A 26,625-nucleotide genomic window follows, 5' to 3' on the forward strand; every position below is an offset into this window, starting at 1 on the left:
TTATAGACACTGAATTGATCTGAGAGTCACAGGGTTGTGATGGAGCTCATATAATTAAAGATGGACTTTATGATAACTCTGACTTGTGTGGTGGTTTGCTCTCATGATTTGGTAAATACAGGACATTTCCACTACAGCAATTAAGATTGGAATGTGCTGAGTGCAGAGAAAGCGATCACATGTGGCAGGCGTTGATAAGGGGAGAGAGCCATGGATTAGTGATGAAGGGGGTCGAGGTCAGGTCACATTAAGGCAGAAAGAAAAGTTTATGGCCGTATTACTTAGTTTCCTGCCTAGCAGTAAAGATGCCATGTTTGTTCAGATGTGTAGGAGGAGAATCAGCCTAGGAGAAATGGTTAGATATCAGTACTTGTGTGAACAACGTCTTTGTCTAATGCAGCTGTGTTGATCCTCCGGGGAAGAATAAACTTGGTTTAAGCTTTCATAGTGTCCGAGTTTTCAGTCTGAGAATTAGAACCTAACACCAATTCCTATTCACTGTGTATCATTGCCTACATTCTTTTGAAAGGGTAGTCTATAGTTTAAGATTGAGATCCGCGTTAGGGGAAACAGGGCCTCCTTCAGTGTGGTCATTTTGTATTAAATTATTCTGCTGTTCTGTCACGCGTGTTCAATGATGTCTGGTTTTTGCAGTAACCTCTTTGTTGTAATATCCCAAACCGTTTCACCACTTAAGGAGTCCAGCTTTAATGCTCTCATTCTAACAAAACCTGTGTGCGTGCAGCTTTGTCCATGGTGTACCATAAGAAGTTCATGCGTGTGGTTCTGACCAACCCTCTGGCCATCCGAGTCACAGCCAGACACTCCTGGGACGACACCAACAACCACATGCTCACCCTCACCGCCTTCAGTCACCTCTGCAAGAAGGTATACCCCCAATACTCCAAATCACCCTCATATCATCCTCGCGTTTGCCTATATAGACTAATAATAACATAAAAAACATTTTGTAGTTGCATACAGTATATCAGGGTATAGGTCAATTCCATTTCAATTCACTCAATTCTGGAATTTACCTGAAATTCCAATTCCATTTTTTAATTGAAAGAACCCCAACCCTGCTGAATGCAGTTGTCTGAAGTCTGTTCCTCCATTGTATTGTGTTGTGATATCTTTCCCTCTGCCCCTAGGCAACCACCACAGTGACGGTATACATCCCAGAAGCCTCTCTGTTGTGTAGGTCCTCCTCCTTCACCTTCACACTGCAGAACTCCTGCCCCGAGGGACTCCAAATCGTCTATGTCTCCCAACAGCCAATCAGTGACCACGAATGGATCCACGCGGATCCAGAGGATCACATGGACAACAAGAGGCTCTTCAACCTGCCTGTGAGAGATAGAGACACACTGGGTTACAGGCATGCGATCAATGTTTTATTAGTTGACCTGTGTGCAGATAATGAGATGCATGTGTGTGTGCTTCAGGTGAACTACCGGCCTCCCTCCCAACTAGGTGTTTTAATCCCGACCTCAGACAACATCTATAACGCTGACCCAAGTCATCCCCGCCCCAGAGAGCACTACCCCATCTCCAAGGTGAGCACAGGTCACAAGGTTCACACACGTTAGCACTACCTTGTCTCCAAGCTGAGCAAGTCTTGTATTGTTGTGCAGTGTAACTTAACCAAGTGTCTATGTGTGCTTCTGTGTTGTGTTTTGCATTGGGTGTAAGCTGTGATACATAGTGTCTGTGGGTGACAAATTGTGTGCCTTCTTCCAGAACTCTGGTCGGTATAAGCAGTGTGCAGGGAAAAGGTCCGCAGAGGAATGTGGCTGTACAGACATACTGAAAGTCTCTCCTCTAGCCATCAACTCTGACTGCAGACAGAGGGTACACATCTGTATCAGTGTGATCAATCCTCAATGTCTTCCAAAAACAAAACAATTACATATAAAGTACCAGTCAAAAGTTTTGACATGTTATTTTTTTACTTTGTAGAATAGTAGTGAAGACATCAAAACTATTAAATAATCATGTAGTAACCAATATTTTATATTCTTCAAAGTAGCCACCCTTTGCCTTGATGACAGCTTTGCACACGCTTGGCATTCTCTCAACCAGCTTCCTGAGGTAGTCACCTGGAATGCATTTCAATAAACAGGTGTGCCTTGTTAAAAGTTAATTTGTGGAATTTCTTTATTTAATGCGTTGAGCCAATCAATTGTGTTGTGACAAGGTAGGGGTGGTATAGAGAAGATAGCCCTATTTGGTAAAAGACCAAGTCCATATTATGGCAAGAACAGCTTCAATAAGCAAATTCCATATGTGTTATTTCATAGTTTTGATGTCTTCACTATTATTCTATAATGTAGAAAATAGATAAATCATGAATAACCCTTGAATGAGTAGGTGTGTCCAAACTTCTGACTGGTACTATACATTAAATATTGTAACATTTATAACACAAAACAATATTGAATATGCTATACACTCATATTTAGTACCACTTAGGGGAATATATTAAAGTATTGTCTTAATGTAACTGTGCATTCTGCATATTTCATTCTTGTTGGCTGCGAACATGAATGAAATGATATAAAAATTGTATATTGGTTAAAAAGTATTTTAGTCTTTCCCAAGTCCTCTGTGTTGTACTGTAGGTGCTGAGGCTAACGTTTCCTGTGACTGACTTCAACATCACCCTGTTCCTGAGGAGAACCAACCACGCTGACCACCCGCTCTGCTCTCCTTACTTTGTTACTGTCACAGAGGTCAACAACCGGACCAGCTGGAAGGTCACAGGTCAGTCTCATCCCAGAAGGTTTTGCAATATAAGGACGTTTTTAAAGATGGAATCAGCTTTAGGGGAAACAGCACCACTGTCCGCCCCAGCACCTTTGTTTTTGTTTTGTGGCTGAAATGGAGGCGAGGTGCGTCAAGTAAAAAAAATATCATTTGCAGTACACATTCTGCTGTTCTATCGCGTGTTCAATTTTTATTTAACCTTTATTTAACTTGTCAAGTCAGTTAAGATGATGGCCTACCCCGACCAAACCCTTCCCTAACCCGGATGACAATTGTGCTCCGCCCTATGGGACTCCCGATCATGGCCGGGTTGTGATACAGCCCGGCTCTGTAGTAACGCCTCTAGCACTGCGATGCAGTGCCTTAGAATGCTGTGCCACTCGGTCCCCCAAATGATGTCCGAGTCGGGAAAAAAACAGTGTTTGTTGTAACGTCTTTTGTTGTTGGGGCCTCTCGAATGGGGCAGCAGTGCTAGAGGCGTCACTACAGATCCGAGTTCGATCCCGCTGACACGGTTGCCAGTTGTAAGGTGTTTCCTCCGACGCATTGGTGCGGCTGGCCTACGGGTTAAACGGGCAGGGTGTCAAGACTGTAACTACCAATTGGATATCACTAAATTGGGGCGAAAAGGGGGTAAAAACTACAAACAAAAAAACATGTGTTTTTGTAATATCCCAAACGGACGTGGCAGTTTCACCATTCAGGATTGCAACTTTAAAATGTGAAAAATACAATATTTTCTGTCATCTTTTCAACCAGAAAAACTGATTTCAACCAGAAAAGGGTGTGATCATGACTTCCCTTGCAAAATGTTGCCTAATGGGCAGGTCTCTAGTGCACTATAGTGAAACACACATTCTCTTTTGTTAACCCGTCTTTTCCCATCCTTTGTGTTGGTAGGGACCCATGCCACCCCCACCATGGACAGGATGAGACAATATCTTGAAGACAGTCTAAAGAACAATCTCTACAACCCAGAAGGACTGCAGATCAGCCTATATGTAAATAATCTACAGTCTCCCTGACTATATGACATAAATTGTCATATAAATTGAATATAAATTGTAAAACAGTTGAGTGTAATCTGAAAACGTCTGCATAGACATACTGTCATTTCAGTCATGCGAATTGTGCTATGAAATAGCAGTTTCCATCTGGGGTTTTATTGTGACAATGTTATAAATATAATATTTCTCCAACCTAACAACCACCACCATTATTTTCCACAGGGCTCTGAGCTTTTCCACTTCCGTATCTCTGTCATTCCTGGAGTTGTGTTGTGTGACCTGGTGGAGGAGGTACAGGTGAGGAACCCTGTAGCTTTTACACTGAAGTCAGTAACGAATAAAAAAAGAGGAAGAGCAAGATAACCTCCGGCCCTCACCTATTTCTCTCCTTCCTTTCTTGCTCTCCCTTTCTCTCTCTTTCCATACGGGTAGATCTACGTAGATGAGCCTCCGCTGGCGTTCCCAACCCAACACCTCGTCAACAACATGGCAGCCATCATCCTGGGAGGCCTGCTGCTCTTTGGCTTCCTTCTCATATACAACGGCGTTGCCATGCCAACCAAGAGCAGCATCAAAACCCTCCTCAAGAAACACAAGCCCACCATCTCGCCAACCAGAACCCAGAACTCTACCACGACACAGGGACCCGAGTAGGATTTTACAGTTCGGCATTGTAAGAGTGTGTTATAGAGTTGTACGTTCCATTTTTAGCCTTTTAACCTAAGTATGAGATGTAAATGTTTTTAGTGTTCAGATTGATCCTTTTTTCAAATGTGTGTTCCATGAAATTTGTATTTGGAAAAGATTGAAAGAAACTAGCAAAGATGAAAAGGTACAAATGAAAGGAAAAACACATGCTCGGAGTGGGTTTTATTGGTTGTTGCTGTGTTTTCAAAGAAAATACAAACTGTAAAAAATGTTTTCACAAAAAGTAAACCAGGATTTGTTGCCATTAGGACCCTATCAGATACAACCTACCAGAATATAATGTAGTAGTATCACATATTATCTCAGGCCTGTAGGAGTAGTCGGGAAGGATCCATAAAGAAAACACATCACTCATAGTCGTGAGTACGTAGTAACCCATATTAAAGTGGAATGCTGCATAGGAGCAGCTACAGTGGCTTGTGAAAGTATTCACCCCCCTTAGCATTTTTCCTATTTTGTTGCCTTACAACCTGGAATTAAAATATATTTTGCCTACTACTATGAAGATGCAAAAAAATATATTTGTGAAACAAACAAGAAATAAGACAAAAAAAACGGAAAACTTGAGCGTGCATAACTATTCACCCCCTCCAAAGTCAATACTTTGTAGAGCCACCTTTTTCAGCAATTACAGCTGCAGGTCTCTTGGGGTATGTGTCTATAAGCTTGGCACATCTAGCCACTGGGATTTTTGCCCATTATTCAAGGCAGAACTGATCCAGCTCCTTCAAGTTGGATGGGTTCCGCTGGTGTACAATCTTTAAGTCATACCACAGATTCTCAACTGGATTTAGGTCTGGGCTTTGACTAGGCCATTCCAAAACATTTAAATGTGTCCCTTAAACCACTCGAGTGTTGATTTAGCAGTATGCATAGGGTCATTGTCCTGCTGGAATGTGAACCTCCGTCCCAGTCTCAAATCTCTGTAAGACTGAAACAGGTTTCCCTCAAGAATTTCCAGCCATCATCATTCCTTCAATCTGACCAGTTTGTAAGACTGATTGTGGGGAATTCTCGGGGTGATGGAGGTGTTGGGTTTGCGCCAGACATAGAGTTTTCCTTGATGGACAAAAAGCTACATTTTAGTCTCAACTGACCAGAGTACCTTCTTCCATATGTTTGGGGAGTCTTCCACATGCCTTTTGGCGAACACCAAACGTGTTTTCTTTTTTTTTCTTTAAGCAATGGCTTTTTTTCTCTTCCGTAAAGCCCAGCTCAGTCCTTAAAGTGGTCCTATGGACAGATAATCCAATCTCCGCTGTGGAGCTTTGCAGGTCCTTCTGGGTTATCTTTGGTCTCTTTGTTTTCTCTCTGATTAATGCCCTCCGGTCCGTGAGTTTTGGTGTGCGGCCCTCTCTTGGCATATTTGTTGTGGTGCCATATTCTTCCATTTTTTAATAATGGATTTAATGGTGCTCTGTGGGATGTTCAAAGTTTCTGGTATTTTTTTATAACCCAACCCTGATCTGTACTTCTCCACAACTTTGTCCCTGACCTGTTTGGAGAGCTCCTTGGTCTTCATGGTGCTGCTTGCTTGGTGGTGTTGCAGACTCTGGGGCCTTTCAGAACAGGTGTATGTATACTGAGATCATGTCACAGATCATGTGACACTTAAATATTGTCCACCTGTGTGCAATCTAACTAATTAAGTGACTTCTGGAGGTAATTGGTTGCACCAGATCTTATTTAGGGGCTTCATAGCAAAGGGGGTGAATACAAATGCGCTCACCACTTTTCTGTTTTTTAATCTTTTTTTCATTTCATTTCACCAATTTGGACTATTTTGTGTATGTCCATTACATGAAAACCAAATAAAAATCAATTTAAATTGCAGGTTGTAATGGAATAAAATTTAAAGAAATGCCAAGGGGGTTGAATACTTTTGCAAGGCACTGTATAAGCAATAAATGGGAAAAACAAAGGGGACGTAGCAGATGTGATATTTCATTTTCAAATGGGTTACAATTAGGTTAAGGTAAGGGTCTAACCAAAGACAATCTATTATATTGACAAGATAGTCGAGTGACCACTAACATTGGAAATGAGTGTCCTCAAAGATGGAAGCACTGTATTGTCTTTGATGGAAGGCAGGCCAAAGGAGTCGAGATCAGGTGGGACTATTCTAGCCAATGAGAGGGCAGATACACGTGTGAACAAAAGGCACAACTCAGATTAAGTTTTATTTTTTTTAGGTTTCCGAAATGCCACATGCGTTCACTTATATAAATACAGTAAGCAATTCAAGTTTTTCTTATCCAAATTCGACTCATTGTCCTCCATAAAAAATTCCTCACTTTGCGGTCTTATTTTCGTGGACAGATTTTGGGCAAAGTAAACCCTCTCGCTTCATCTCTTCCTCTGCTTAAACTCATGATGTCAATCCAGTTGGCATCAACTGTCTGTGCTCCCATTGGTCATCCTGAGCTGTTCAAGCTCCTCCTCCAGGCTTCTAATTCGCTGCAGGAGTTCGGCCCTGTCCTGCTGTGCCCTGAGCTCTGCCTGCCGCTTGGCATCCTGGATCTTCCTCTCATACCAGCACTCCAGCTGAGTGGACACTGTCTCAAAGAACCTCTGGGTCACCTGCAACAAAGATACATGAAGTGAGTGAAGAAGAAGTTACCCCTTCTCCACACACAACCCCTTCCCAGAATCCAAGTGAAAAGAAATCATTGGTCCACAGCCCACCAGTGTTGTAACTTTAATGTGTTACAGAGTTAATGTTTAAGTTAATTCATGGAGCTGTATCTAAAGATATTTCTTTACAGTTATTTACATATGTAATTGTATTGGTTAGTATTGAATTACGCTTTTGACTGCAAGTTCCAGAATGCCTTGCGACAGAAATGAGAGAGATAACGCGCCAATTATGTGCAGGTGCAAGTGATTAAGCGGACTTTCCGATAGCATCTTACCTGCATTGCTCTGTAGTATCTAAAGTTGTTAAATGTAACGTGAACAAGTATTATTACTAAAATAAGCTTTCATATCAAACCCGACGTCCCGAGTCATTACTTTGAAGTTAGTTAATCTAAAAACCAGGGCAATGTGAAGCCATTGATATAGTATTCACCACAGCTATCTTGTCATCAGTTACCTCCATGGCGTGTAGGTTGTTTCTCTCCTGACTGAATGTGGGCTCAGGGGGTCTGTCCATGAAGAACTCTAGGGTCCTGGTCCCGACACTGGGTGGTCTCATCAGGCCGCGCGTCCTGATCCGGTCCCGGAGGTGCTTCTTGTGGTGCCAGCCATGGCTGTCCTGGCCCCGGCCCTGCTTCCAGTTGCTGGTGGGAGACTGGCTGCTGCTGGAGCAGCCATCCCAGATCAGCCCCGGAATGTGATTGTCGAGCAGTTCTGGATGCTGACACCGGGTGGCGGTAGAGCTCAGGAGGATTCCCGGGTGATGGCGGTGAGCTAGCAGAGGGAGAAGAGTAGTGTTCTGGTCGTCATCTGAGAAGGGAGGAACGAGAAATGGAGCTGGTTTTTTTCAAGCTTGTGCGTTTTCTAAATCAGAGGTGTAGGACCTAGACCTACTGTCAACCCCACAACTTCATCACCAAAAATGTTGGGACGAGGTTAAACAAATTCATACTTTTTTTTTAGATTGTGACTTGATTTCTGGAACCACCTTCCCATATCTCATTTTCATTTCATGTTCCTCCTAACACCCACCTGGTGATCTGTCCAGCTTCAGCTCAAAGTACTTCCTGCCCGACCCCTGGCCCTGCTCCATTGCCGGACTGTGTGGTGCATTGTGGGTGATTGAAGGTGAGGGTGAAGGGCATGACAGCAGGTTGACGTAGTTAGCCAGAGAGCTGCTGCTGTCCCCAGAGAAGACAGAGAGCAGGGGGAGGCACTCTGAGTCTCCATCATCCCCCACAGACTGCTCCACAGACGGTGAGGGGAGCAGCTTGTGGTACTGGGGGTGGGCTGGGAGGTGGAGGTCCATATCCTGGATCTGAGTCATGCACCACCTCTTCAACTCCTGGGCTGCTGCTGCCTGCTTGGGGTTTGAACCACAGAGAGACATAGAGGGGTCGTTCCACAAATTGTGTGCCTTCTGGGTAGTGTAACTTTTGATTTCACCTCATTTTAACATTCTGTCATAAAGAGCACATGTTCAACTTCATAAAAAAACTTTTTTTTTCTGGTGGGTGGTTAAGTGGTTAAATATGAATATTAATATATTAAGTGCCAAATAAAGTAACAGGGTTGACTGTAACATGGTTGAGGATTTCACCTCGAAACAGCCATTAATCCTTGGGGTGGGGGAAAGGAAGTTTGTTGTGTGCAACAGGGAGAGACAATTGTAAGTAAGCTTCACCACAAAACATGTTCAAAAAGAGTACAACCAGCTCACCTGCTTTTACACTATAGTTTTACTATTAGATGTTACATTTTTGTTTTTTCTTTAGAGACAAAATAAAAAATAATAGTTTCAACACATTAAAATGAGAATTCAGTTCACATAACAGGGTTGACCTTAAAATGAGGGACAAATGAATCACTAATCCCATCAACTAAATAATAATTTTCAGAAATGACTTTTGTCCAAGCAACAAAATAACTAGGGCTTTACAAACCTGGAGAAATGTTGCGATTAAGTGGGATGAAATCTTAGAAGTCACAAAGGAGGAACATGGCAAAATGCTGAATGTCTTTATTCATATTAAAAATCTGATTTAATAAATTCTCCATGTGGTCTATATTAAAAAGGCACATTAGCTAATTTAACAGCCTTTTTTAAAATGTTTTAAATGGTGCACAATTTCTACTTAAAATATCAAAGGGACGCAAAACCAGGGGTTAGGATTAGGGTGACTGCTGCCTGTTTTGTGTGTGAACAACCAGAGAAACATAGGGGTTAGGGTGACTAATGCCTGTTTTGTGTGTGGACAACCAGAGAAACATTAGGGGTTAAGGTGACTGCTGCCTGTTTTGTGTGTGAACAACCAGAGAAACATAGGGTTAGGGTGACTGCTGCCTGTTTTGTGTGGAACAACCAGAGAAACATAGGGGTTAGGGTGACTGCTGCCTGTTTTCTGTGTGGACAACCAGATAAACATAGGGGTTAGGGTGACTGCTGCCTGCTTGGTGTGTGAATGAACACCAGAAATACATGTTGTCATGCTTTCAGAAGATGTGGGTTAGTGAAGATGTTAGTTAGAGATGTTGTGAATATGTTTCAGACGTTATTACGAAGGGTGAATAAGGCCCTGGTTAAAAGGAGTACACTGTATAGAGAATAGAGTGCCATTTGGGATGAGGATAGAAGGTATATAAGGGTGTGGTTGTGCCATGTAATACCATACCTGTCTCCTCTGTGCCTCCTCTCTGCCCTGGGCAGCTGTCTGGTCCATCCTGTAGAGACACTCCATCCTCTCTACTGCCACCCTCTCCTGGGTCAACATGTCCAGCACTTTGTTCTGATCAACACAACGCCGAACAGCAGCTATCAGTTAAACAGAATTCATGGTTGCATCTCAAATAGCATTCAAAAGTGTCGCGTTATAGGGGGAATATGGTGATAAAAAGGGTTTGATAAAAAATAATAAAAAATAAAAAATGTTGTTGCAGCAAATCAAGTCGGACATTTTTAAGTGGATATGACAAACTTTAGAGCCTTTCAAACCTCAAATACACGACACGTTTGCATTTCCTGCCATGCAGGAAAATTCTCAGCCACAAAAGAGTGATCAAATTAAGATGCTACATCTGTATGTCATTCATGTCATTTCCACACAAATGTCCACACAAATTCGAGTGGAGGTTTACAGGCTGTATTTGCAGTTTGTCTTTCTGTATGAGACAGAAAAAGCCATGTGTGCAACAAAGTTGAATTGAATTGACTGGTAGCAGACAGGCCTGGTGTATGCTCTTGCGGTCCATCCTCCCAAGCCTAGTATAGACTTGCTCCTGAACCGTCAGCATCTGTGTCCTCATCTCCTCTTTAGTGGCGTTCAGCTCTCCCTCTAGCCTCTTGATCAGGGGCTTACAGTGGCAGCCATTGGCTGGGGCCTGACCAGGCGACACAATCATGTATAATTGTGATATTTGTTTTACATATTTTCTTTAGATTTCTTTCATTGGTTTCTTTCTAAATCTCTTATATTACCAATATCAACAGCAACAACAATACTTCTACTGTACTGTACCACTACTACCACTTCAGTTATGGACACCCCACCCCTAGGGTTGAAACATTTCAATAACTTCAAGAGGAAATAAAAAGTTGGTAATGGAATATTCTATCTGGGGTTTCACGAAACCCTGAGAATTTTGGAAATGATCTGAATTTTGCAGCGTGGTGACTGACCTGTTTGACATTGCCGTCCTTGTCGCGGTACAGGGTGTATAGCTGATAGGTTTTGCCGTTGTGAGGCGGAAGGGCTTCATCATGTGTACACAGTCTGCACTTCCCGTGGAGTTCGGGATGGCCATTCCTTCTTCTTCTCGGAGTATCCTCTGCCAAGGCCTGGAAGAAGGAGACTTCATTGTCCATTATCTTGCAGAGAACAGAAATGGTCTTTATCCTCACAACCCAATCCCCTGAGACACCCCTAAGCACCTGTTCTTTGAAAAGCTTATGTCTTCTCCTTCTGTGGTAAGGGCTGGTTGGGGTGACTGATGTTTTACTGTAGTGAAGGCGGTGGTGATGATGGTGAGGCAGCCCTGCTCTGCTGGCCCTACGCTCACTACCGTGAGACGCCTCAGCCACGTACCCACTGTCCTGATGAAGGAAACAGCCAGGAGGCAGAGGTGAAGGAGAAGATAACTTTATTGTCCAATTGTACACAAAGGTCCATGAAGGTTCGACTTCCGCTTTACCCCAACCCAATAACTCAAGAGGCACAAATAATGTAAACATCATATTTAACACTGGGTTGGCATCCCGCCGTCTACTGTCATCCATTTTTTGCCTGTCAATATACACCGCCTAATTTTACCCCCAGACATCCTTTACCTTGTTGGGCAGAATTTCTTCTCTAGTGACAGACTGGGTTCTGCGTTCTGCTTTCAGCCGGTCCCTTTTCTTCCTCACCGTCATTTCTCTAGTGAAACAGTGAACCTGACCAAAGCACAGGAGAGTAGAAAACTTCACAGTCCAGCCAAGGTGCATAAAAATGAAGAACAGACTGGATTACCGACTGGAAAAACTGACTACTCATCGAGGCGATGGGTAATCATCTGCACTCTTTATACTCCTTAATAAACTGTCACCCTTGGAGGGAAATGTAAGTTCACTAACAGGTGTTTTGATGCCAGAATCAGCTCATAATGTGTATCAGATCAGTGTGTCATTGGTCTATGTCCAAAGAAACATCTCATGCTGACCTGAGGAGCTCTGGCCAGCAGGAGAGACACATCTTTGTGGTTGTAGTCTCTGGCCTTGTCCAGGGCAGTCTTCCCTGCCTGGAACACACAGCAATTAATTGAAAGGTTGCGTTGCTGACAAGGTCCCTGCACTGTTGACAATGCTCCTTTTAAATGCAACCCCCCCCTACATAGTACACTGGTCAGAAGTACAGCACTGTATGATAATAGAGTAGCATTTGAGATGCATCCACTTACGTTGTTTCGTGCGTTGCCGTCAGTCCCTGCCTCCAGGAGGAGCTGAACAGTTTTCTTGTGGTTTAGGGCAGCCGCCACATGGAGAGCAGTGTCCCCTAGCTGGGTATAGGAAACAGACAGGTGACTAACCCTATCCCCTAGCTGGGCACAGGGAAGAGTTGACTATAGGTGTGAGAGCAGTCAAAGGAGCCCACCCCCCTAGGGTTAGGGAGGATAAGCTGATCCTACATCTATGTAAAGGTTACCTCTACCCAGAGTGAGCAGTCTCTCACTGGACACAGTCTCTCACTGACTGGACACAAACTCTACTGTGGCATCAAACTAAACAAGTAATCAATGACGTGAAAGGAGCTGTAGTAACAATATAAATCAAGCTGGGACCTACCTGGTTTTTCTCCGTAACAGAGCATAAGGCGTCCACCAGAATCTTGATCATGGCCAGGTGATTGTAGCGTGCTGCCACATGCAAACAGGTGTCCCCCACATTGTTTTTGATGTCTGGTCTGGAGCCTCCCAGCAGCAGCACGTGGGCGCTCTGAGTATTGGCATTCTGACAGGCCAGGTGGAGAGCTGTGTTTCCTGCCTAAGAACAAACACACAAAGCCTAGTGTGGCAGAACCGAGCCGTCAAGGTGGAAAGTCTGTCGATGTGCCCTTGAGCAAGGCACTTAACCTCTCTGGGATAGGCGGGACAGTCGCATCCCACTTGGCCAATAGCCAGGGAAAATGCAGAGCGCCAAATTTTTAAAAAATACTATAAAAATCGAACTCATTAAATCACACATGTAAGATACCAAATTATACCAAATCAGGGGCGCCGTACTACTATGACTGACCCTGTGAAACAACACTGCACCTATCCGGTGCAGTGACACATTTTTTATAAAAAATTCCAGCGACACCCTATTATAGTGCACTACTTCAAAAGGAGTGCACTACATAGAGAATAGGGTGCCATTTGGGATACACTCTGACAGTGGCATGAAAAACCTGTCAGGCACCAGACAGAAAAACATTTCAGTCCTAATGATTTTTACCATCATTGGTCACAGATCTAGACCTAGCATATTCACATTTGAATTGCTGTACCTTGTTCCTGGCGTGAACGTCAGCTCCAGCCTTGACCAACAGTTTGACTGACTGACGGAAGCCATGCCATGAGACCTCATGGAGCGCCGTGTTGCCGTCCTATCAGAAACAGCGAGACGTAAAGCACTGTCATTAGAAGGAGTGAAACATTTGTTTTTCTAATAATGTAATTTAATTAATATGCCCGGACCTCATATAGATTGCTAATTCAGTTCAGGTACATTACATTCCTCCCTGTGTTGTGAATGCTTGTATTTTTGGCCCTCCTGTACATTAAATAAAGGAAATGTGACTTTGTCTTCAGACTTGAAGATTCTGTGACATTTCAGTAACATTGCTTCAGATTCCTCAACATTTCATGAGACATTCAGAGTCTGTGTCCCACGTGGCGCCCTATTCCCTTTATAGTGCAATACATTTGACCAGGGCCCATGGGGACCTGCAGTGTATTCGGAAAGTATTCAGACTCCTCAACTTCTCCACATTTTGTTACTTATTCTAAAATTGACTACATATTTTTTTCTTTCCTCATCAATCTACCCACAATACCCTATAATGACAAAGCAAAAACAGGTTTTAAGAATGGTTTGCAAATATATTCACAATAAAACACTGAAATATCACATTTACATAAGTATTCAGACCCTTTAGTCAGTACGTTGTTGAGGCACCTTTGGCAGCGATTAACAGCCACGAGTCTTCTTGGGTATGACGCTACAAGTTTGGCACACCTGTATTTCGGGAGTTTCTCCCATTCTTCTGTGCAGATCCTCTCAAAGGATGGCGCCAACAGAGATGGTCGCCTCGCTTCGCGTTCTTAGGAAACTATGCAGTATTTGTTTTTTTATGTATTATTTCTTACACTGTTACCCCAGGAAATCTTAAGTCTTATTACATACAGCCGGGAAGAACTATTGGATATAAGAGCAACGTCAACTTACCAACATTACGACCAGGAATACGACTTTCCCGAGGCGGATCCTCTGTTTTGGACCACCACCCAGGACAATGGATCGGATCCCAGTAGGGATCCTATTTCAGGGGCTGAGTCACTGGCTTACTGGTGCTCTTCCATGCCGTCCCTAGGAGGGGTGCATCACTTGAGTGGGTTGAGTCACTGACGTGATCTTCCTGTCTGGGTTGGCGCTCCCCCTTGGGTTGTGCCGTGGCGGAGATCTTTGTGGGCTATACTCGGGCCTTGTCTCAGGATGGTAAGTTGGTTGTTGAAGATATCCCTCTAGTGGTGTGGGGGCTGTGCTTTGACAATGTGGGTGGGGTTATATCCGAGACAGCCTACAGGGAGCAGGTGAGGGCCCTCGGAGTGTGGTGTCAGGAAAATAACCTCACACGCAACGTCACCAAAACAAAGGAGATGATCCTGGACTTCAGGAAACAGCAGAGGGAGCACCCCCCTACCCACATCGATGGGACTGTAGTGGACAAGGTGGAAAGTTTTAAGTTCCTCGGCATACACATCACGGACAAACTGAAAAGGTCCACCCACACAGACAGCGTGGTGAAGAAGGCGCAGCAGCGCCTCTTCAACCTCAGGAGGCTGAAGAAATTCGGCTTGTCACCAAAAACACTCACAAACTTTTACAGATGCACAATCAAGAGCATCCTGTTGGGCTGTATCACCACCTGGTACGGCAACTGCTCCGCCCACAACCGTAAGGCTCTCCTGAGGGTAGTGAGGTCTGCACAACGCATCACTGGGGGCAAACTACCTGCCCTCCAGGACACCTACACCACCTGATGTTACAGGAAGGCCAAAAAGATCATCAAGGACAACAACCACCCAAGCCACTGCCTGTTCACCCCGCTATAATCCCAAAGGCGAGGTCAGTACAGGTACATCAAAGCTGGGACCGAGAGACTGAAAAATAGCTTCTATCTCAAGGCCATCAGACTGTAAACAGCCATCACTAACACTGAGTGGCTGCTGCCAACATACTGACTCAAATCTCTAGCCACTTTAATAATAAAAAAATGGATGTAATAAATGTATCACTAGTCACTTTAAACAATGCCACTTTATACAATGTTTACATACTCTACATTACTCATCTCATATGTATATACTGTACTCTATACCATCTACTGCATCTTGCCTATGCCGTTCAGCCATCACTCATCCATATATTTATATGTACATATTCTTATTAATTCCTTTACACTTGTGTGTATCAGGTAGTTATTGTGAAATTGTTAGATTACTTGTTAGATATTACTGCACGGTTGGATCTAGAAGCACAATAATTTCGCTACACTCGCATTAATTGATGCTAACCATGTGTATTTGACCAATACAATTACATTTGATTTGAAGCTCTGTCAGGTTGGATGGGGAGCATTGCTGCACAGTTATTTCCAGTTTTCTCCAGAGATGTTTGATCGGGTTCAAGCTGGGCCACTCAAGGACATTCAGTGACTTGTCCCGAAGCCACCCCTGCTTTGTATTGGCTGTGTGCTTAGGGTCGTTGTCATGTTGGAAGGTGAACCTTCGCCCCAGTCTGAGGTCCTGAGCACTCTGGAGCAGGTTTTCATCAAGGATCTCTCTGTAATTTGCTCCGTTCAGCTTTCCCTCGATTCTGACTAGTCTCCCAGTCCCTGCCGCTGAAAAACATCCCCATAACATGACGCTGCCACGACCATGCTTAACCGTAGGGATGGTGCCAGGTTTCCACCAGATCTGACATTTGGTATTCAGGCCAAAAAGTTCAATCTTGGTTTCATCAGACCAGAGAATCCTGCTTCTCATGGTCTGAGAGTCCTTTAGGTGCCGTTTGGCAAACTCCAAGCTGGCTGTGAATTGCCTTTTACTGAGGAGTGGCTTTTGTCTGGCCACTCTACCACAAAGGCCTGATTGGTGGAGTGCTGCAGTGATGGAAAGTTCTCCCATCTCCACAAAGGAACTATGGAGCTCTTTCAGAGTGACCATTGGGTTCTTGGTCACCTCCCTGACTAAGGCCCTTCTCCCCCGATTGCTCAGTTTAGCCGGGCGGCCAGCTCTAGGAAGAGTCTTAGTGGTTCCAAACTTCTTCCATTTAAAAATGGTGGAGGCCACTGTGTTCTTGGGGACCGTCAATGCTGCATAAATGTTTTGGTACCCTTCCCCAGATCTGTGTCTCGACACAATGCTCTACAGACAATTTCTTCGACCTCATGGCTTGGTTTTTGCTCTGACATGCACTGTCAACTGTGGGAACTTATATAGACAGGTGTGTGCCTTTCCAAATCATGTACAATCAATTGAATTTTACACAGGTGGACTCCAATCAAGTTGTAGAAACATCTCAAGAATGACCAGCAGGATGCACCGGAGCTCAATTTCGAGTCTCATTGCAAAGGGTCTGAATACTTACGTTTTACTATACATTTGCACAAATGTCTAAAAACCTTTGTCATTATGGGTTATTGTGTGTAGATTAAGAGGGAAAAAGGGAATTTATTCCATTTTAGAATAAGGCTGTAACATAACAAAATGTGTAAAAAGTCAAAGAGTCTGAATACTTTCCGAATGCACTATATACAGTTGAAGGTGATTGAAGTTTACATACACTTAAGTTGGAGTCATTAAAACTCATTTTTCAACCATTCCACAAATTTCTTGTTAACAAACTATAGTTTTGGCAAGTCGGTTAGGAAATCTACTTTGTGCATGACACAAGTACTTTTTCCAACAATTGTTTACAGACAGATTAGTTCACTTATAATTCACTGTATCACAATTCCAGTGGGTCAGAAGTTTACATACACTAAGTTGACTGTGCCTTTAAACAGCTTGGAAAATTCCAGAAAATGATGTCAGGGCTTTAGAAGCTTCTGATAGGCTAATTGACATAATTTGAGTCAATTGGAGGTGTAGCTGTGGATGTATTTCAAGACCTACCTTCAAACTCAGTGTCTCTTTGCTTGACATCATGGGAACATCAAAAGAAATCAGCCAAGACCTCAGAAAAAAAAATTGTAGACCTCCACAAGTCTGGTTCATCCTTGGGAGCCATTTCCAAACATCTGAAGGTACCACATTCATCTGTACAAACAATAGTACACAAGTATAAACACCATGGGACCATGCAGCTGTCATACCGCTGAGGAAGGAGACGCGTTCTGTCTCCTAAAGATGAACGTGCGAAAAGTGCAAATCAATCCCAGAACAACAGCAAAGGACATTGTGAAGATGCTGGAGGAAACAGGTACATAATTATCTATATCCACAGTAAAACGAGTCATATATCAACATAACCTGAAAGGCCGCTCAGCAAGGAAGAAGCCACTGCTCCAAAACCGCCATAAAAAAGCCAGACTACGGTTTGCAACTGCACATGGGGACAAAGATCATACTTTTTGGAGAAATGTCCTCTGGTCTGATGAAACAAATATAGAACTGTTTGAACATAATGACTATCGTTATGTTTGGAGGAAAAATCCGAAGAACACCATCCCGACCGTGAAGCACGGGGGTGGCAGCATCATGTTGTGGGAGTGCTTTGCTGCAAGAGGGACTGGTGCACTTCACAAAATAGATGGCATCAAGAGGCAGGAAAATTATGTGGATATATTGAAGCAACATCTCAAGACATCAGTCAGGAAGTTAAAGCTTGGTCGCAAATAGGTCTTCCAAATGGACAATGACCCCAAGCATACTTCCAAAGTTGTGGCAAAATGGCTTAATTAAGGACAACAAAGTCAAGGTATTGGATTAACCATCACAAAGCCCTGACCTCAATCCCATAGAAAATTTGTGGGTAGAACTGAAAAAGTGTGTGCGAACAAAGATGCCTACAAACCTGACTCAGTTACACCAGCTCTGTCAGGAGGAATGGGCCAAAATTCACCCAATTTATTGTGGGAAGCTTGTGGAAGGCTACCCGAAACCTTTGACCTAAGTTAAACCATTTAAAGGCAATGCTACCAAATACAAATTGAGTGTATGTAAACTTCTGACTCACTGGGAATGTGATGAAAGAAATAAAAGCTGAAATAAGTCATTCTCTCTACTATTATTCTGACATTTCATATTCTTAAAATAAAGTGGTGATCCTAGCTGACCTAAAACAGGGAATTTTTACTAGGATTAAATGTCAGAAATTGTGAAAAACTGAGTTAATATGTATTTGGCTAAGGTGTATGTAAACTTCCGACTTCAACTGTATTGGGACAGATCCAGATTCAGAGACATTTCTCTCCCTCACCTTGTCCTGCAGGTCTAGAGCGCAGCCTCCCTTGATGAGTCCGTCTATGATATCACTGTTCCCCACCATGGCTGCTCGGTGGAGGGCTGTCTGGTGGCCCTGTGATGACAGAAGGACATGGGCCTGGACTGCCTCCCTGTCACTCATCACTGCTCACTACTGTCAACACAACACACAGAATACTAACGTTAAACACACACGTGTACGCATGGACGCACACATGCATACACACGCACACAAATGCATGCACGCACGAGTACACACATCACTAATGTGCAACCCAACACACAACATACATTACACACCGAGGTTAAAATGCTAAAAATGCTAAACTCTATCTCAATCACAAAAATAGTGCATCAACCTCCAACACGCAATCTAAGATAAAAAGCCATTCATCTCTATGTACCAAATGAAGTCTGGTATGATCACGTAAAGATCGTGTAATGGGATGAAAACCTAATCTGGGTAACAAAAACATGATCTCATAGGGAATATTGTTTGCTGTATCAGATCATCAATAATGATTTCATTATTTTTTTAAATAGCATCAAGGACAATATCTAATGGTCGATATGATGAATATATTTAAAATCTAAATGGTCAATATTTTTCATCTGATCTGAAAGCATTGTTTTACCTCATCCAGGATGTCCGTGTTCCAGCAGGATGTATCCCAATCCCAGATTGACCCTTTAAAAAGGTCAGGGTGCAGCGGTATGCCTGAGAAAAGTCAAACAACAAACCAACGATTGATGGGCTCAATCCAAATACGTATTATAAAAAATATATAATATGCCCTCTCCTTACAAAAGGCATTACAGCATTGTAGTAGGCAAATAAACATCGACTGAAATGAGCTCAGCTAGACTGTAAACTGCAAATAGTCACTCACTCCTCACACAACTGTAATCTGCTGCTCTCGGACAGAGTGCCCGCAGTGTGTGCATGCGTGTGCACATCCACGTGCATATGTACATGGTCATGTGTGTATGCCAGCCAGTATGTGCATTGGTGAGTACATATTTATGTGTGTGTGTGTGTGTGTTGGCGAGTCTGTGGGTGTGTGTGTCTACGTACGTATGTGTGTGCCAGCTAGCAGAATTAAAGGCAGTAAACAACCCCATGTATAATCCACAGGGGGGAAGCGGAGGAGATCCTGCTAGCTGGCTCTGCTATCTATCTGTTACAGATACAGGCTGAGAGTGGAACACAGAGCAGACAGGGAGCAGAGAGGGTTAAACCCTGCCCTGATACCACCACACAACTGCTCTGCCTCCAGACCACCCAGTCAGGAGAATAACCTATAGGCACAGAAGTGAATTGTATGATCGCTATGGTTATAAACCTGTCGGGATTATAAAATGACAGGGTAAAATAGATTGCTATTATGCATAGTGTTTCCTCATCTACCATTTGACTCGCCCCTGTCACTCCAATGAGTGCATGGGGCCCTGGTAAAAATGAGTGCACTATAAAGGAATTTGGGATGCAACGCAAGTTTCCCCCCTTGGCTTAAGCCCTAATTAAAAATTATTCTCACTCTGCGTCTGTCCTCCCTCCACCTTGGACTATTAGGAGACACCTCCTCTCACTCCCTCTATCCCCCTCCCTATATTGCCTCTCTATCCATCACCCACTCAGTCAGAGAGTGTGACCAATGTGTGCATCAGATCAGTGCACAAGTGAGATTTACACCACAGAGACAGAGCTATGACAGCAACACAGTGAGATATCCATCCATTTCACAAAGGCTTGATGGTAAAGTCTTCCAGTACAGTCAGAGAGGCAGGCAGAGGAGAGGAAAGGCAGTGACCCTGCTATGGGGCTTTAGCTGCCCTGTTCCAGATGTTGACTTCCTACCACTGCAGCTGTACACCGGGATGGACAGATGGAGGAAGGTTGAACTGGTTTCTGCTTGCTTTGCTGAATGCCTGGATCTACATTATGTTGTTCTAGTCATTTCATACAAAAAATTGTGTGAAAAGTCTGCTCAGCTGATGTGAGAAGTGTATTTCACAATGTTTTTTGTATATCCACAGTCATATTGTCTTTTGCCTTGACATTAGTAGCTGATTTGGTTTTGGGTGCCGAGATACGGTATGAAAGTGATGCGTAGTTTTCAATGAAATAACCTTGTAGTTTTTTACTTTTGTAGGTTTTTAAAAATGTTTTTCAATGAGCAAAAATGTCCTAAAAGGCATCTGGCACAAATGTGATGATATAATCGTCAAGCCATTCAAAAGATGAGGGGACAGGACCTGGAAGTATGACGTGGGACAAAGTCACTTGCACATCGTGTTACATTTTTATGTAAACATCTAAGAATTTGTCACAGGAAATGCAACCTTGGTGATGGCTACTTTGTCCCCCTGGGTGGTGATGTGTTGACCCACATGGTGGACCTGATGGTCTTTCTAGGAGGCTACGAGGAGCAGTACAAGACACTGCCAGGGTGGCTCATCAAAGACCAACCCTCTGAGCTGAGTTCCTCTCTAGGCTTCTTTCTTCTAGGGAGTTTTCCCTGGCCCCTGTGCTTTCGCTTCTGCTTTGCTCTTTGGGTTCTGGGCCAGGTTACTGTAAAGCACTTTGTGACTGCTAATGTAAAAATGGCTTGACTATCTGAGGTAAAGGAAATTCTAAGGAAAGGTTACTACTATTGCAAGTAGGCTACTTTCTGGTTGACACAGCTACATGGTTTTCATTGGACAGAAGAAAGGTGTTCAGCATTTTCATTGGACAGAAGCAAGGAGTTCAGCATTTTCATGGGATAGAAGGAAGGTGGGCGGAGTGACGACATTGCCACAGTTTTTTTCTGAGAGTCCTGGAAGAGGTGCACTGAATCACTCTAGGACCTGGCTCCTCTCTCTCTTTCTGTACGTGGCCTCCATAAGACTCATCTTTAATGCATTCTGATCTCTTTATGTACATGGGCCTGACTCTAACCATAAAGGCTTCCGGCTGGCCAGGGGATATAAAGACCATACAATATAATCCCATCACAGTCAATGTCACACCCTGATCTGTTTCACCTGCCTTGTGATGGTCTCCAACCCTCACCAGGTGTCTCCCATTACCCTCTACCACTTAGCTCCTCGGCTTTTGAGCATTTCCAGGGGGCGGTCATCTTCTCCAAGTTGGACCATCTGGTTCGGATACCGGAAGGAGACGAGTGGAAGACAGCCTTTAACATGGCTAGCGGGCACTACGAGTACCTGGTGATGCTGTTCGGACTGACAAACACTCCCGCAGTGTTCCAGGCCCTGGTCAATGATGTACTCCGTTACATGTTGAAACCGATTTGTTTGTCTACCTCGACAACATCCTCATTTATTCCCAGTAAAGCTCAAGAGCCCGTCCTCCATGTCCGACAGGTGCTCCGGCATCTCCTGGAGATCCAGGTTTTCATGAAGGCGGAGAAATGTGAGTTTCATCGCTCCACCATCTCCTTCCTAGGGTACGTCATCGCTGCAGGGAGTATTCAGATGGACCCTGAGAAGGTGAGAGCAGTGGTGGATTGGCCTCAACCCACATCCAGAATGCATTGCAACATTTCCTGGGGTTTGCTCATTTCTACCGTTGTTTCATCCGGGGTTACAGCACCCTTGCATCCCCCCTCTCTGCTCTCACCTCTCCCAAGATGTTGTTCACATGGTCTCCAGCAGCTGACCGGGCGTTCTCAGACTTCAAGCAGCGATTCACTACAGCTCCCATCTTAATACATCCGGACCCGTCCCGTCAGCTCGTGGTGGAGGTTGACACTTCGGACGTCAGAGTGGGGGCTGTCATGTCCCAGCGTTCTGCCCAGGACCAGAACCTGAATCCCTGCGCTTTCCTTTCCCATCGTCTTAACCCTGCTGAGAGGAACTATGACGTGGGAAATCGTGAATTACTCGCAGTTAAGATTGCGTTGTAGGAGTGAATGGCACTGGTTAGAAGGGGAGGAACATCAATTCTTGGTGGGGATGGACCATAAGAACCTGAAATATCGCCACACCTCAAATCCAGGCAGTGCCCTGTTATTCACTCGTTTCACTACCTCCTACCAGGGGGGAGGAGCCGCCCAACCGGATGTTTGTCCCGGACTCTGCCCATGCTCCAGTCCTGGAATGGGCACATTCCTCGAGACTCACGTGTCATCCTGGCTCCCGTCGGACCTTGGCTTTCGTCCGACAATGTTTTTGGTGGACCACCATGGTTCCTGACGTCTTTGCTTTCATTGCCGCCTGCACTGTGTGTGCGCAGAAAAAGACTCAAGCTTCGGCTGGCTTCCTTCAACTTCTCCCTGTTCCTCACCACGCCTGGTCCTATATATCCTTGGACTTCGTCACGGGTCTCCCTCCATCACATGGCAACATAACCATCCTTATGGTGGTGGATAGGTTTCCCATTTTATCCCCCTTCCTAAGTTGCCCTCAGCTAAGGAGATGGCCCAGCTCATGGTGCAGCATGTCTTCCGGATCCATGGACTTCCGGTCGACATGGTCTCCAATCACGGTCCTCAGTTCTCATCCCGTTTCTGGAAGGCATTCTGCACCCTCATTGGGTCGTTGGCCAGCCTGTCCTCTGGTTTTCATCTCCAGTCTAATGGCCAGCCGGAGCGAGCCAATCGGGACCTGGAGACGACACTTCGTTGCCTTGTCTCCACCAATACCACCACATGGTCAGCAACTAGTGTGGGTTTATATGCCCGCAACACCCTTCCCTGTTCTACTACTGGTCTCTCGCCTTTTTAGTGGTCCCTGGGATATCATCCCCCGCTCTTCCCGGAGGAAGAGGTCAGCATACCTTCTGCCCAGATGTTCGTCCATTGCTGTCGTCATACCTGGAAGAGAGCCCAGGCTACTCTTCTCAAGACCACCTCCAGGTATCGACGACAGGAGGACCGCCATCCTTTTGGGCAGAGGGTATGGCTTTCCACTCTGGATCTGCCCATCCAGGTGATGTCCCGCAGACTTTCCCTCCGTTTTATCGGCCCTTTCCCCATCTCTAAGGTCCTTAGCCTCTCTGCTGTTTGCCTTCTGTTGCCATCCGGTGTACATGGTGAGGCACCTACTGAGTGTTCGACCTCGAGGCAGGGGATTCCAGTGCCTGATTGACTGGGAGGGTTATGGCGTTGGGTGTTGGGTCCCCGCCAGGAATATCCTGGACCCAGTCCTCATTGCAGACGTCTGCCGTCGACACCCCGGTCGTCAAGTCCCAGGGTAGGACATGTCCCAGGGTAGGACACCAGGTGGCGCCCCTAGAGGGGGAGGGGGGGGGGGGGTACTGTCAAACCCTGGTCTGTTTCATCTGTCTTGTGATTGTCTCCAACCCCCAACAGGTTTCTCCCATTACCTAATGTGTATTTATACCTGTGGTTTCTGTTTGTCTGTTGCCAGTTCGTCTTGTCCCGTCAAGTCCTACCAGCGTGTTCCCGTGTACTATCCGCCTCCTGTGTCTGCATCTGGGTCTTACCCTGAGCCGTGATAGTCAGTCAGATTAAAGATGGTTGCCAGGGAGCATTTGTAGTCTGTGGTTCCTTTGATCCTCAGAAAGCCTATATGGTCTTAATCAGGGGGTTGTGTTGTGTGTACATACGTACAACAAAGCACCCTTCAGCTCGGCTTATCCTTGTTCCTCCTTCAGTAAGGTTTCTTAGAACAACCACATCTCACATATCCTATTAGATTACCTGAATTTCTGGAACACCTGGGAATGTTTGTTAAGGTACCAGAATTTTGCAACCCTACATGATCTGAGTGATAAGGAGAGGGTTTTACATTCATCAAACCCCCAAACTATCTCCGTCTCTGGTACCCAGTGTTCATAGTGGTGCTGTTTCTCATCCCAGTCTCTGGGACCACCAGTTGTTTCACACATTTAATCTATTCGAACACTAGGATCAAGGGTTGTGGAAGACGACTGAGTTGATAATATAAACGTGAGTCTTCTAGAGAAATTAACAGTGTACATTCTGCTGTGCGACCGTAACAAAGCTTGGAATGTCCACTCCCAAGCCAAAGAAATACTAGCTTTTAGATGGTACGGCTGGCTAAAACATTGTCAAGAGGGTGGTCGCGGGTTTGTGAGACAGAGAATCTGATAGCAAGTGCCGATAAGGACGCTATAGAGTTAAGCAAGTAGCTATGCAGTTAAGCCTGTTACATGAGTGCTAGTATTCTCTGTCTAGCTCTCTAGGTTAGCTGTACAAATACAATCATTTGGGGGATGCTTATATTTGTCCTGTTACACACAAGTGTGTAATGGAAATATATTTCTTGCATATCCATACTCCCCCTGAGACTCGGGCAGGCAGTGCGGTCATCATTGTACAGCGTGGCTGGCGCAATTAGGGTTAACCTCCTTGCTCAAGGGCACAGCAACAGAGTTTTGTACATTTTCGGATCTGGTATTCCAATCAGCAATCTTTTGGTAACTGGCCCAGCGCTCTAACCTCGAGGATACCTTTCGCCCCTAATATACAGTATAAAGCTTCCTATCACAATGTAACCCCTATCAACTCTGGAGTGATTGGTTATGATGGCAGATTAAAATAAATAGGTTTAAAGCAAATGACTGGGAGAAAAGCTGCTTTCATTGAACGCGTGCACAGCTATTAGCCTGGGTAAGCATTTGCTATCACTGTCTCCACTATAAGCAATTGAGAAGAGTCTTTCACAAAAGATTAGTGAAGACTTCACTGAGCTTTTGAAAATATGTTAATGCAGCATTAAGATCATATAGGGAGAGATGACACAACCCCCCCCCTCCCCCCCACACACACACACACACCCCCACCCCCACACACACAATGAGGTCATCCACTCTCCTAACACACCTGGTGTCTTACCATGCCAGCCAAGCAGTCCCAGGAGTAGTGTCTGGATGAGGAGGGGAAGACCTTGACACTCAGCTCAGTGAACACTAGAGACAAATACAGATTTGCCAAGGGATTGCCCTCAGTATCTACACAAATGTGCCAAATTGCATAGGTTACATCAGAAAAACACATTTGAGTGTTCCATAATTAACAAAGCTGTGAAATTTTACATAAGAATTTGCAGTATTGAAGTATGTTTGGCCTTAGTAATACTCTTTTCTTTGCATGTGATTACAAATAGAGGTGGAGTAATGGTAGAGAAATACTACTTAAGTATACTCGGCTTAATTGATCAACTCAGTGCGGTGCAATCGTCCTGTCCACTTCTCATCCAGCAACTTCTCATCCAGCTCCACAAGTAAATATGTCATTTGAAAAAACTCCTAAATGAGACAACCTCTATAAATAAAGGATAAATAAATACAAAGAATGAACAAACATATACAACATGATTTGTGAGAAGAAAATCAGTTTACTCACTGTGTCCCTGGACCCCTCGGGGTCAGTGTGTCCTAGAGTTTAACCCAGCTGCTGCTCTGGAGCATCAGCTGCACGCTTCCTGAGAGAAAGAGAGCGAAAGAGAGAGAGAATGGGAGAGAGGAGAGATAATAAGAGAGAGAGAGAAAGACAGAGAGACAGAGAGAAAGAGAGAGAGAGAGGGGAGAGATAATAGGAGAGAGAGAAAGAGGGGGCTATCACACTGTCAAGCCAGTATAGTTCTCACCCTCTCAGCTGTAGCTCTACTATACCCCTTCCAACCCCACCACTTACTACACCCCAACCGATGCCGTATCACAATGGATTTAGTTTAATCACATGCTTGTATATGTGGAGTGCCATGACAGATTAACACAGATCGGGCGGTACACTCGCCTGTCATCATTATTGTCTGAGACATCACATTCTCTGCAGCTATCTAGGCAGAGAGTGATGTATCATCGCTCTCAAGGGTAGACCGGGACAAAAATCCAGCCCTGGCATTTTAAGCACACCAGCCACATCACCGCGCGTGATCTCCTCTGTTGTCACTCTGTCTGTCTTTGCTACTCCTTGTGCTCCTCTGTTGTCACTGTCTGTCTGTCTGTCTGGCTGGCTGGCTGGCGTCTCTCTGTTTTCTTCCTACCTCCACTGCACCCACCTGTGAGCTGTCTCTGCTAAGCCTAGCATCCTTTCCCACAGCACTGTTACCAGAAGACCAGCGGACCACACTGCCTGAATGAATAAACACATTTAGAAGATCAAGAACAAAATGACTGAACGCATGCCTAATAGATGACCATTGGCTCACTTTACCTTATAAAAGTGCCTGACTTTCATACATGTGTCCCCCAATCCTAAGGGTTAATTACTATTACATACATAATATAGAGCTAAAATATTAATACCAACTGGTAGTACATGTGTGTCTCTCTCTCTTTTACTACCTC

General features: G+C 44.5%; 2 protein-coding genes across 2 annotated transcripts in view; one reads left to right on the forward strand and one right to left on the reverse strand.

Moving 5' to 3' along the window:
* LOC115145965 (cation channel sperm-associated auxiliary subunit beta) overlaps positions 1 to 5,434 on the forward strand; it is a 45,072-nt gene extending 39,638 nt beyond the window's left edge. The window contains exons 21-28 of the mRNA XM_029687684.2: positions 746 to 888; positions 1,152 to 1,349; positions 1,446 to 1,556; positions 1,741 to 1,851; positions 2,622 to 2,763; positions 3,667 to 3,767; positions 3,996 to 4,070; positions 4,206 to 5,434. Coding sequence (XP_029543544.2) covers positions 746 to 888; positions 1,152 to 1,349; positions 1,446 to 1,556; positions 1,741 to 1,851; positions 2,622 to 2,763; positions 3,667 to 3,767; positions 3,996 to 4,070; positions 4,206 to 4,427 — 1,103 coding nt within the window. The 3' untranslated portion in view covers positions 4,428 to 5,434. The remainder of the gene's footprint in view (positions 1 to 745; positions 889 to 1,151; positions 1,350 to 1,445; positions 1,557 to 1,740; positions 1,852 to 2,621; positions 2,764 to 3,666; positions 3,768 to 3,995; positions 4,071 to 4,205) is intronic.
* Positions 5,435 to 5,708: 274 nt separating this feature from the next.
* ankrd6a (ankyrin repeat domain 6a) lies at positions 5,709 to 25,845 on the reverse strand. The gene is made up of 15 exons (XM_065004145.1): positions 25,679 to 25,845; positions 18,977 to 19,059; positions 18,337 to 18,495; positions 13,139 to 13,237; positions 12,436 to 12,633; positions 12,051 to 12,149; positions 11,814 to 11,891; positions 11,443 to 11,547; positions 11,047 to 11,208; positions 10,795 to 10,953; positions 10,344 to 10,496; positions 9,791 to 9,904; positions 8,151 to 8,481; positions 7,576 to 7,928; positions 5,709 to 7,061 (listed from the first exon to the last, which is right to left on the reverse strand). Exons 3-15 carry the CDS (start codon positions 18,481 to 18,483, stop codon positions 6,873 to 6,875), a joined length of 2,187 nt encoding a protein of 728 aa, XP_064860217.1. The 5' UTR covers positions 18,484 to 18,495; positions 18,977 to 19,059; positions 25,679 to 25,845; the 3' UTR covers positions 5,709 to 6,872.
* Between the last annotated feature and the right edge of the window lie 780 nt (positions 25,846 to 26,625).

The sequence above is a fragment of the Oncorhynchus nerka genome, linkage group LG18, assembly GCF_034236695.1.
Source record: "Oncorhynchus nerka isolate Pitt River linkage group LG18, Oner_Uvic_2.0, whole genome shotgun sequence".
Lineage (NCBI taxonomy): Eukaryota > Metazoa > Chordata > Actinopteri > Salmoniformes > Salmonidae > Oncorhynchus > Oncorhynchus nerka.

Excerpts from the sequence above, each read along its gene's own strand:
- ankrd6a (XM_065004145.1), bottom strand. The coding sequence starts at position 18,483 with ATGAGTGACAGGGAGGCAGTCCAGGCCCATGTCCTTCTGTCATCACAG. Across the intron at positions 12,150-12,435 it reads CTGTTACGGAGAAAAACCAG|CTAGGGGACACTGCTCTCCA; the intron begins GTAGGTCCCAGC and ends TCCTATACCCAG. Across the intron at positions 8,482-9,790 it reads AGGAGGCACAGAGGAGACAG|CAGGCAGCAGCAGCCCAGGA; the intron begins GTATGGTATTAC and ends TCAAACCCCAAG.